The sequence below is a fragment of the Bombina bombina genome, chromosome 2, assembly GCF_027579735.1.
Source record: "Bombina bombina isolate aBomBom1 chromosome 2, aBomBom1.pri, whole genome shotgun sequence".
Classification (NCBI taxonomy): Eukaryota; Metazoa; Chordata; class Amphibia; order Anura; family Bombinatoridae; genus Bombina; species Bombina bombina.
The window spans coordinates 1,358,683,503-1,358,696,873 of NC_069500.1; the positions used below are offsets into that span (position 1 = coordinate 1,358,683,503).

Below are 13,371 nucleotides of genomic sequence, written 5' to 3' on the forward strand. Positions count from 1 at the left end.
TCAGCCTGGAAATCCCCCTAGAGTAAAACCTCCCAAAATAGGCTGAAGGCGTTGTTGTGATGTTGAAGGTCGTACCTGACTCTGTTGACTTCCATCAATACTGTGTCCCATGTCCAGACTACTGCTGGTAGTACTGCTCCCAGTTAGTGGCATTGCCAGCTGTGATTGTTGCACTCTTCCTGTTGCTGTGCCCACCTTCTACCCTGAATAACACAGCCAAGTGCATGTGGAAATGGTTGTTTATCATGTAGTCGGTGACATGACCCAACAGTTTGCCACACGTTTTGTACTTAACAAAGTGCCATCTTTGATGCTAACAAAGTGGTCCCACACTTTTGCACAACATAAAGCAGTTGCTGCCTCTGCCTTTTACTGATGTTGAGGTCTCCTTGACGGTGTTTTGAGATGTGCACCAATAATTCTCTTTGGTGGAACTGCCAGTGATTCTAGTACTGACAGAGATTGCACTACTAGTGGAACTGGCAACATGGGTAGTGGGTGAAGTTGTTGTATAAACTAGCTACTCCACAAGAGGGGATGATGGTGGAGATGGAGAGGAAGAGAATACAACAGGAGACTACTGATCTAAAAGCGGGGAGGATGTTGTTCTGCCTGTCGCCCATGGACTCTCTTCCTCCTCCACCATCTCCTTAGGCTGAGAGTCACAATAACATCCTCATCGCCAAAATCAGAGCTTGGGGAATCCTGTTCAATATGTCCCTCTTCTCCCTTTCTGCTTGGCATAATGAGATCATCTAAATTTCCTGTTTCGGTTAATCAGAGACAGCCTTTCAGATTGTGATAAACCCACCCAGCTGCTTCTATAAAACATGGAGCTATTTTGAAAGCACGCTACCTAGTAATAGATCCCTTGCATTTTAAAAGCTCCTGCACTACACAATCTTTTCCCCTGTGATTGGTTTTAGCGAGCTAAGCACAGGGATTTTGTAGCTTTGTTGAGTAATTGGTTCTGAAAGAGGCATATGCGCAATTGGAGAGACGTAATTTGGCCAGCAAAATTAGAAGTAGGCTATGGGAAGAATCATGGAGGCTAGCAAAAGAGTGGACAATTGAAACGCACTATAGATAGTATTAAACACTGGTGCTGAGACTGCCAGCAGGTAGTTGAAGAGAAAATTAAGTTGGAGGAAGAACGGGCAAGTCAACACGGAGGCCAACGCATAAGGGATAGAATGACTGCAGCTTCATCACCCAAGATTCCCGGAGGATATATGTCTGCTGCATCTTCTGATGGTATTTTTTTCCCACGATCGTGAAAACTCAGCAAGAGTTAAGTTTTTTGCGCTAGTCGGGTTGCATTCGTATTACAAGTTCTAAAAAAAATATTTTGCGCAAGCGGTAATTCGAATAGCTTAAAAACCTTAACAAGTTTTCTCGTGCGCATGCATGTATTCCCCCATAGAAATCAATTGGAAAAAAAGTAGAAAAAATCTAACAAACACGATCGCATTTTCGCATTTCAAGTCAAAGGAGAAAATTGTTGGAAAAAAAAACCATTGCGCAAACAGCTTAGCATATTCACATTAGTAAATGTAAAATATTCACAGTAAATACATAGTTAAAATCTTAAATTAAATTTGAATATTGCATAAATATGTTTTATCATGTTTTCATCTACTTAATGGCAAAGGGCTCTAATGCACTAATGTACTTATATATATGTCTATATGTGTGTACATATATATTTGTGTTTATATGTGTATATTTGTATGTCAATACATATATACACATATAATTACATTAATATATAGGTACACATATATTGGTATATCTATATACACACAAATACATCTTTAGCAATCTATCTGTATGTATCTATATGTTAAAGTCCTTTGGCTGCCTTTTTACTAACATCCAAAAACTCATATCTTTGAGCCCTTATAACTTTTTTGTGCAACATTTTTTTTTATTACACATTGTTAATATGAGTGTAACTGTACTTTGTAATGAATTTTTGAAGAGTTTTTGTGGAAAACAGCTCTGAGATCACAGTAAGGATTAAAGCATAAATGGAGATTGTGTTAGCGCAATCACGATTTCGCTCAACTTGTAATAGTGAAATTAAAAAAGCACAAAAAAACACATCGCTTGTGCAAAACCGGATGCACCTCACTTGTAATCTAGCCCAAAATGTCTTTTGTATTTGTATAAAAAATTTTATTTTTGAAACAAACTAATCTACTATTTTGTCTTAAAAAAAAAGCAATTGCAAATGAAAGAAAGGTAATTACATACAGTTCCTCTGCCTTTACTATTTATAGGTATGTGCGTAAAATGAACATTTTTGTTTTATTCTATAAACTACTGACTACATTTCTCCAAATTCAGAATAAAAAGATTTGCAGAAAACTGGATACTTCTTGAAAAAGCTGAATGATCAGTGATATATGTAGGAGGTTCATGCTGCACACTTTTGTGAGGTCACTGGAGGTGGGACTTATTGTTACAGACTAGTCAGTTTCAACATCAGCAGTGACGCGCTCAGTGAGAGAGAGCGGTTTCACTTGGGAACAAGTCCTGCTGCATACCTCTGTGATTGTTTCATGTTGTACATTTTACATTGTTAAAATAAATTGTATTCTTATATATTCCCTCGTGATCGGCTTGCTTGCTATCCTGAGAGTGAGTGATTACACTAATGCCTACATCCTGAGAGCTCACTTATAGCTCTTAACCACATGAGCAAGGTCCACACAGTACCGTTAAGATTTAACATAATAGTATTTCACTAAATAGATTCTCCTTCCTTCTGAGGTTAAGAGGACCCTGCTGAAATATAGCCTGTAGAAGCTACATCTTTACAACCTGCTTATATCCTGAGAGCTCAGTTATAGCTCTGTTTAATGTGAGTAAGGTTGTCACAATTAGGTCGATTATCCAATTTAAGGATTACGCTATGTTTGCCTTTTCTTTTTGAGGTCATATCTGGCAAAATGTAGGTGTATATCCTTTCTATTTTTAATACACTGTGTTATATTGTTACATTTTATTGCATTATAACCTTGAAAAAAATCTATCACTCATTTGAATTTCAGATTAATTGCTATTGGATTATCTTTTTATCATGGATTTGTTGATTGTGCAAATCTACTCTATTTACTGGTCCTTAAATACATAAAGGTAATGTTTTTGTACACTATAAAATCCTTGCAAATAATGTGACATTATGGACTGTGCCTTTTAATGCTGAGCAACTACTTCCTTGTGTGCTCTATTGACTGTGTTGTGCCATACTTGTGCTTGTCGGGTTGTGCTCGTATTATAATTTGAAAGTAAGCTGTTTTTGCTCCTGTGGTAACCCGATGAGTGCAAAAATCTGAAGTTAGAATAACACATGCGCGTTCACTTATTCCCCCATCAAAGTCAATGGGGGGAAAAAAGTCAACAATAAAATATGAATGTGCATACGAAGAGAGAAGCGCTCTACCAGGAACGAACAACAGCTCATCAGCTAGTTCTATGGTGATTTACCACCCAGAAGCAGCATCTTTTAAACCAGTGTGCTTTTCACAGTGGAAAACTTTCCTGATGTATATACTGTAAGTTTGATCCCACCAAATAAGGTCAGTTCAGCCCTGAAATACCCGGCAATTCTCCTCTGAACAAGGAACATGACAACCCCAGACGATCATTTTGGCCTCCTATGGGCCTTGTTAGTGAGGTGTAGCCAAATTCCTCTAAGCACAATGGGCATGGAGTCCACATCTGGTTTCCCCATCACCCATAGGGAGACCTCCCTAGGGTCATATTAATTTGCATATGAATAGAAAAACTGTACCATGAATAATTAACATTAAAATATGAAAATGTCACTTTATAATCAGCTAGATTATAAGTTGTGCGTTATGACTCAAATTGTAGCGTTTTCGCCCATTACGCATCAATTTCCATAACGCAGCCATTACAAGTTTGAAAAAACTACTGGTCATCTTCAAGAAATGTCTAAGAAATTCTTATAAAGAGGCTACACCTTTGATACTATCAAGAGGGCACAGAGGGCAGCTAGTGATTCCGAGAGGAAGGATCTCCTTGGGGATAGATGCAAGGCAATCTTAAGTACACGGATGACATTCGTTTCCACATATAATCCTGCGGTTGATGTACTGGCCAAATCAGTTAGAGAACATTGGAGTCTATTGTCAACTGATTCAATACTACCATTCCAGCTAATGGACCCCCCTAGGGTGGTCTTCAAGAGGGGTCGGAATCTGGAAGATATGTTGATGCTCACAGATCCTACACATGCATACCATAGATATTTTTGTACTGGTAGGATATAATGACATAAGCCATACTTAGTGACTTAGGGGTCATTTGGTTTAAAGTTATACCTCATGGGTTTTAGGTGTTTTATTTTTTATTTATATCATGATGGAAGGAGCTATTTTTTGAGTTTAGTACAATGTGTTGTGGACACCTGGGTGTTTATTTATGTATGATAGTAGGTATGACACAATATATCAAGCTTGTACTTCTAATTGTGGCCAACTATATGAGTCCTGCACCTAACATTTTTAGCTACATGTATATTGAGAATTTTGCGAAAGGTTGTTTGTGTGATGGTTTGTGTCGGAACACCCTGCTGGGTATTATGTTATGCTTGTGAGTTGTGGGGCTGCATTAGTTCAGTTGGTTATAGTGCTTGAGTCACCTGTTTGGCCAATTAAGTATTTGTGACAGCATGTGTGCACACAGCATGTTTTGCACACGGACAGCCATGATTGGCTGCTTACTTTAGGGGAGGGGTACACAGGCCTTTAAAAGTTTTGGTTTGTTCACTTATTGTTTGTCAGAGGAAGGGACAGCATTTGGTCCCAAAAGTCACAACTAATAAAGAATTTTGTCACGGATGGCAGAAGACCCGTGAGTGCTTATTCCTACAAATTTATATATATATATATATATATATATATATATATATATATATATATACATATATACACACACACACATACAAAAATAAGCTTAAGGAGTATGTTTATTGAAAGTTATATTTTTCTGAAACCTGTTTCATCTTAAGTATTATGTTTATAGTATCTGATATTTTTCTAATACTTGTTTCAGGTTAATTATGATGTTTATATTATGTCTTATTTTTGTAAAACGTGTTGCGTGCACGCGCACGGTGTAATAAGTACAATTGAAACCGAATGGGGTAGTGAGTAGCTGCAGCGGGGCGGAGTGTAAGGAATAGCGACGTGTTCGAAATATGAATTTTAATGAATGGGGCAGGGATAGCGGGAGTAGCTGTAGTGGGGGGCGGAGCGCTGGAGATTGCCGAGTGCCTGGGGAAACTGCTGTCGATGGGGAAACCATTCTCGGCATAACAACAGATTATATCACATGCTTAATGTTGACCTTTTTTTGGTAAATTATAATTAATAAATTAATTAAACCAAGAAAAGCTATCTGTAGGGAGGAGAGGAGAGGTCTGTTGGATTTTAATGTATTTTTTTAAGAAAAGGTGTGCTTTTTTTAGTGGGTAGATCTCGTTGAGCTGAACATTTGAAAAGTAGATTCCAGCACAAAAAAAGTGTGGGCACCCCTGTTTTAGATGCTGTAGACAAGTACACTTATTTCAGTCAATTTTTCAATGAGGAAGCCACACATATTATAAATAGTTTTTTTAGCTTTAACCCCTTAACTACTGAGCCATGCCCACCCCTGTGCAGAGCTGTTTTGGAGTGCTGCTCACATTTAATAACAACTGTAGGCTATACTTACAAAAAAGCTCCAGTTGAGCTTAAATTAATCCCATTAAAAAGGTGACCCAGTTAACGCAAGTAATCATATCATTTGATGTTTTCTAATGGATTCTGACCAAACCCAAAATGTTTCACCTCTGCAGAGGCATTAAACACATAGCTAAAGCCAGCAGCAATGCACCACTGGGAGCTGCAGTGGCATCCCAGGGGGCAGGGGAGCCACTAGCCCCACAGCATAATAGCTGGCTCCCCTAGATGTGATTTCTGGAGACGCCACTTCATATCTGTGTATAGTCACTAATTGCCTGCTAGCTCCCAGTAAGGCATTGCTGTCGCTGAGGATATGTACATTGCTTTAAACAAAGGATACCAAGAGAACAAAATCAATTTAAAATAGGCGGGAATTTAAAAGTGTCTTAAAATGGCACTCTGTCTGAATCATATTAATTTTGACTTTCCTATCCCTGAGTGGCTGTTGTAGGACTTCCAGGGCATAAAGACACTGAGGATAAACTATCTATCCAAAAATGTGGTGATTAAAACAGGAAGAAAAAAAACTGAGAACACAATATTTCCTTCCATTTTACTCTTCTTCTCACAGTTACAAGCTAGAAATAATGATATATTAAAGCTTGCCTATGTTTTTTATGCATCTCACTTTATACTGTATATCCCATCCAAGCATAGAATTCAGAAACAAGTATATCTGGCATTGAAAGTAAATGGCTATTAATCAGACAATATGCACACAATCTCCAGTTTAAAGGGACACTGTACTCCTTAATGTGTTTCCAATAACTTGTTGTACCAGTTGAATTTCATTTATAAGGCATTGATCTTTTAGGTTTATTTTTGTAAATTAATTAGATGGTCTACTCTTGACTGAGCTTGCAGCAAGAGCAGACCTCATTATCGTATCTCTCTACATACACACAAAATACACCTTTTCTTATTTATTTCTGTATGCAAAAATGCCAATGCTTCGAGAGCAATTGAAAATTAACATTTTTGTACCTATCTCTCTACTGAACACTCATTTTACCCCTTGGATGCTAGTAACATACAAATAAATTATTTTACCTCTTTGGCTGACAGTAAAACACCTAAACAGAAGGGATTTGAACCCCGTGACTGTCCCTTACTTCTTGCGGCTTTGTAACGTTTTGTGGCACAGGAGGCCTTTAATATTTAGCTAAAACTCAGGGACTTTACAAAAAACTAGATATATGTCCGGTATTTTTGTGAATATTTTACTGGACAGCTTGCTAAAATATTGGACTGTTCAGTTTAATACTGGACACCTAGGAAACCCTATAACTGTACTTGTTTTCTAGTATAAACCAAAATAAAGGTATTGTAAAAGTTAATGCTTAGCTCCTCCATGGGTGAATGTTTACTCACGCGTCTGCCACCAATCTTTTCAAGAATTATTTTTACTTATTTGTCACTGGACAGTACAGACACTCGAATGCTGTGTCACCTGTCTTATAGAAAGGGAACATAGTAGGCTCCCATACCTCTGCTTCAGCTGCTCTGCTAACTGATATGGGCTGTGTATGGCCCTTTAAAAGGACAGAAGTGCACTGTGAATCCTGAGCCTACTCTTCAACAAAGGAACAAAGTCAATTTGATAATAGAAAAAAAATGCAAAAAAAATTGTGAAAGTCTAATTTTGACTTTATATGCTCCTTAAAGGCCTGTTATTTTAACTTCAATTGTGGTGAAAATAAAGGGACACAAAAGTCAAAATTAAAGGGACAGTCTACTCCAAAATATTTATTGTTTTAAAGGATAGATAATCCCTTTATTACCCATTCCCCAGTTTTGCATAGCCAACACTGTTATTTTAATACACGTTGTACCTCTGTGATTACCTTGTAAGAAAATCTACTGCTTATTTTAAAATCAGAGTAAGTGAAATTGCATTTTCTTTTTACTATGTACTTTTTAATGATGTAATTCTATGGTAGTCAAAGGTACTTTAATGGGATCTTTTGTAAAGGAAATAATTATCACTTAGACAACATAGGGGACCAAAACCAGCAGTTTTTCACTTCAGACAAATCTAACTGGCTCCACTGCCTGAGTGACTCATGTGTTAGACCAGGGTGGAGCAGTAGATTAGGTTTATCTAGATTTCAGCAAACATTTGAGACTGTCCCACACATCAGACTAATATATTAACTGTTGGACTAGATACAAAACTATAAAGCTGGTAGAATGCTGGACAGTGTACTATAAAACATTCTCCCCTTCATGGTTTACAAATAGCTCATTCACCTTTATTTTGTCATTGAAACAGCTGCTTGTGAATGTCAACATCAAAACATATACTGAAAATATGTAGTGGTTTTGACATGCACAAGCAGGACAGTGTACCGTAAAACATTATCCCCTTCATTGTTTACAAATAGCTCATTTAGTTTTATTTTGTCATTGAAACAGCTTCTTGTGAATGTCAAAATCAAAACATATACTGAAAATATGTAGTGATTTTGACATGCACAAGCAGGTCTGTTTTTTTTACTATGGGCACGACCCTATTAAGGGCTAGATTACAAGTGGTATTTAGCCCTCCCGCTCGAGCGTAAACACCACAGTTTAGCGTTGAAAGTAAATTGTTTGTGCACAACCGAAATCTGATGTGTGCAAACTTCAGGACCTCAGATACTTTTTCTCCCCATAGACTTCAATTGACCTGATTTAAAAAAAAAAAAAAATCTAACACGCTAACCCGACCACTTTAAACTAAGTGCGCTCAAACCGACATGAGTTATGCATATTTTACATTCCAATGTTCTTTACATAGTAGAAAATATTATTTTTATTTTTAAATATACAGTGTATTTCTCTCTCTCTATATATATATATGATTCATTCCTAAATATATATATTTACCTATATACCAGCAATAAAGCGATTGTAACAAAGCGAGTCACACACATTTTTTTGTTTTCCAGTGCACATAATAGTTATGTTACACAAAATACAAAAATAATTAGAAAGCAACAATTTCAGAGGCCCTAGCTCCCACTAAGCATGTGCAGGAGTTCGCTATGTATACTTATGTTAGTCTGTGATTGGCTGATGGCTGTCACATGATACAGGGGGGGGGGCAAAAAATGATGGAAACTGAAATTTGTCAGAAAAAAAAAATCTACTGCTCATTTAAAATTCAAAGTAAGTGCTACAGCATTGTCTTTTTATTATGCACTTTTGGATAATGCAATTTTATTATAGGGGTGTTCCTCAGGGATTAGTTCTAGGGCTTGTTTTGTTTACTATAGTTATCAAAGATATACACAAATAGGCTACAGGGGAAAGTATTTTTATTTACTGATGATTCAAACTTTTTTTTTAAAGGGTTGATGTTCAGGGTGAGGGGATCAAATGATAATTGGTATAAAAAAGAAGGATTTGACAATTGTCTAAAATCTAAAGATCAACATCAAAAAGTGCAAACTCACGGCTAGATTACAAGTTTTTGTCGGTAATGGTGTGCGGTGCTAATGAGCCTTTTTTTCTCACTTAAAACAACGCTGGTATTACGAGTTTTCTGCAAGCCGGCGTTAGCCTCAGAAAAGTGAGCGTTGAGCAAAATTTAGCTCCACATCTCACACAATACCAGCATTGCTTAAGTCAGCGGTGAGCTGGCTGAACGTGCTCGTGCACGATTTCCCCATAGGAAACAATGGGGCTGAGCTGGCTGAAAAAAAACCTAACACCTGCAAAAAAGCAGCGTTCAGCTCCTAACGCAGCCCCATTGTTTCCTATGGGCAAATAAAAGTTATGTCTACACCTAACACCATGAACCCCAAGTCTAAACACCCCTAATCTTACACTTATTAACCCCTAATCTGACGCCCCCGACATCGTTGCCGCCTACATTATATTATTAACCCCTAATCTGCTGCTCCGGACACCGCCGACACCTACATTATATGTATTAACCCCTAATCTGACGCCCCCAACATCGTCGCCACCTACATTATATTATTAACCCCTAATCTGCCGCTCCGGACACCGCAGACACCTACATTATATGTATTAACCCCTAATCTGACGCCCCCGACATCGTCGCCACCTACATTATATTATTAACCCCTAATCTGCCGCTCCGGACATCGTCGCCACCTACATTATATGTATTAAGACCTAATCTGCCGCTCCAGGCACAGCCGCTACCTACATTATACTTATGAACCCCTAATCTGATGCCCCCAACATCGCCGAACCCTACATTTTATTTATTAACCCCTACTCTGCCGCCCCCACTGTCGCCGCAACCTACCTACATTTATTAACCCCTAATCTGCTGCCCCCACGTCGCCTCCACTATATTAAATTTATTAACCCCTAATCTGCCCCCCCCAATGTTGCTGCAACTATATTAAATGTATTAACCCCTAATCTGCCCCCCCCAACGTAGCTGCAACTATATTAAATTTATTAACCCCTAATCTGCCACCGCCAACGTCGCCACCACTATAACTAATTTATTAACCCCTAAACCTAAGTCTAACCCTAACACCCCCTAACTTAAATATAATTTAACCCCTTAGTGACCAGAGCACTTTTCCATTTGTTGACCGTTTGGGACCAAGGCTATTTTTACATTTCTGCAGTGTTTGTGTTTAGCTGTAATTTTCCTCTTACTCATTTACTGTACCCACACATATTATATACCGTTTTTCTCGCCATTAAATGGACTTTCTAAAGATACCATTATTTTCATCATATCTTATAATTTACTATTAAAAAAATTATAAAATATGTGGAAAAAATGGAAAAAAAAACATTTTTTCAAACTTTGACCCCCAAAATCTGTTGCACATCTACAACCACCAAAAAACACCCACGCTAAATAGTTTCTAAATTTTGTCCTGAGTTTAGAAATACCCAATGTTTACATGTTCTTTGCTTATAGGGCAATAAATACAAGTAGCACTTTGCTATTTCCAAACCACTTTTTTTCAAAATTAGCGCTAGTTACATTGGGACAATGATATCTGTCAGGAATCCCTGAATATCCTTTGACATGTATATATATTTTTTTAGAAGACATCCCAAAGTATTGATCTAGGCCCATTTTGGTATATTTCATGCCACCATTTCACCGCTAAATACGATCAAATAAAAAAAATTGTTCACTTTTTCACAAATTTTTTCACTAACTTTAGGTTTCTCACTGAAATTATTTAGAAACAGCTTGTGAAATTATTGCACAAATGGTTTTAAATGCTTCTCTGGGATCCCCTTTGTTCAGAAATAGCAGACATATATGGCTTTGACGTTGCTTTTTGGTAATTAGAAGGCCGCTAAATGACACTGCGCACCACACGTGTATTATGGGCAGCAGTGAAGGGGTTAATTAGGGAGCATGTAGGGAGCTTGTAGGGTTAATTTTAGCTTTAGTGTAGTGTAGTAAACAACCCCAAGTATTGATCTAGGCCCATTTTGGTATATTTCATGCCACCATTTCACCGCCAAATGCGATCAAATTAAAAAAAACTTAAAATATTTCACAATTTTAGGTTTCTCACTGAAATTATTTACAAACAGCTTGTGCAATTATGGCACAAATTGTTGTAAATGCTTCTCTGGGATCCCCTTTGTTCAGAAATAGCAGACATATATGGCTTTGGCGTTGCTTTTTGGTAGTTAGAAGGTCGCTAAATGCCGCTGCGCAACACACGTATATTATGTCTAGCAGTGAAGGAGTTAATTAGGAAGCTTGTAGGGAGCTTGCAGGGTTAAGTGTAGAGATCAGCCTCCCACCTGATACATCCCACCCCCTGATCCCTCCCAAACAGCTCCCTTCCCTCCCCCACCCCACAATTGTCTCCGCCATCTTAAGTACTGGCAGAAAGTCTGCCAGTACTAAAATAAAAGTTTTTTGGGGGGTTTTAGGTTTGTTTTTTTTAAAAAAAAAAATAATTCTTCTGCTGTGTAGGACCCCCCTTAGCCCCCAACCTCCCTGACCCCCCACCCCCCCAAACAGCTCTTTAACTCCCCCCCTGCCTTTATTGTGCGCCATATTGGGTACTGGCAGCTGTCTGCCAGTACCCAGTTTGAAAAATAATAATGTATTTTAATTTTAATTTTTTTATTTTATTAAATATTTTCTTTATTTCTGTAGTGTAGCTGCCCCCCCCTCAACATCCAACCCCCCACCCTCTCCCAGATGCCTTCATTTTAAAATCCCACCCTCCCCAGTCCTCTCTCTCACCCTCAAATCTACAGCATATTGATGCTGTTTTCATAGATCTCTCGTGCACGCGCGCCTCGTGAACGTGCGCGCCTGACTCTCGTGCACGCGCACGCACCCGCACAAGATCTCTCCACCCACCTCCACCAATGACTGCCCACCCGCCTCCCTGGATGAGCTCCCACCCACCAACGATAACGGCCATCGATAGCCGATGCAGAGAGGGCCACAGAGTGGCTCTCTATGCATCGGATGGCTAAAAACAGTTATTGCAGGATGCCTCAATATCGAGGCATCACTGCAATAACATGAAAGTGGCTGGAAGCGATAAGGATCGCTTCCACTGCTTTCAAAGGCCAACGACGTACAGGGTACGTCCTTGGTCGTTAACTGCATTTTTTTGCAGGACGTACCCATATGTCATTGGTCGTTAAGGGGTTAAATACATCTAAATAAATTTACTATAATTAACTAAATTATTCCTATTTAAAACTATACTTACCTGTAAAATAAACCCTAAACTATTTTTTTTACAGATAAAAGAGCTGATTACTTTGGGGCAATGCCCTGCAAAAAGCCCTTTTAAGGGCTATTTGTAATTTAGTATAGGGTAGGGAATTTTTTTATTTTGGGGGGCTTTTTTATTTTATTAGGGGGATTAGATTAGGTGTAACTAGTTTAAAAATGTGTAATTTCTTTTTTATTTTCTGTAATTTAGTGTTTGTTTGTTTTCGTAATTTAGTTTATTTAATTTAATTGTAATTAATTGTAGGTAGTTTAGGTAATTAGTTTATTTATAGTGTACTGTTAGGTGTAATTGTAACTTAGGTTAGGGTTTATTTTACAGGTAAATTTGTACTTATTTTAACTAGGTAGTTATTAAATAGTTAATAACTATTTAATAACTATTGTACCTAGTTAAAATAAATACAAAGTTGCCTGTAAAATAAAAATAAACCCTAAGCTATCTACAATGTAACTATTAGTTATATTGTAGCTATCTTAGGGTTTATTTTACAGGTAAGTATTTAGTTTTAAATAGGAATAATTTAATTAATTGTATTAATTTTATTTAGTTTTATTTAAATTATATTTAAGTTAGGGGGGGTTAGACTTAGGGTTAGACTTAGGTTTAGGGGTTAATAAATTTAATATAGTAGCGGCGACGTTGGGGTCGGCAGATTAGGGGTTGATAAATGTAGGTAGGTGTCGGCGATGTTAGGGACGGCAGATTAGGGGTTAATACAATTTAACTAGTGTTTGCGAGTCGGGAGTGCGGCGGTTTAGGGGTTAATATATTTATTACAGTGGCGGCGATGTCCGGTCGGCAGATTAGGGGTTAAAAAATGTAGTATTTAAGAGTTTGCGATGTTGGGGGGGGGGGGCCTCGGTTTAGGCGTTAATAGGTAGTTTATGGGTGTTAGTGTACTTTTTAGC

General features: G+C 37.9%; 1 protein-coding gene across 1 annotated transcript in view; it reads right to left on the reverse strand.

Moving 5' to 3' along the window:
• Positions 1–13,371, reverse strand: part of LOC128647538 (fatty acid-binding protein 1, liver-like) — a 29,266-nt gene continuing 15,895 nt past the window's right edge. Inside the window, exon 4 of the mRNA XM_053700321.1 lies at positions 1–198. Coding sequence (XP_053556296.1) covers positions 1–198 — 198 coding nt within the window. The remainder of the gene's footprint in view (positions 199–13,371) is intronic.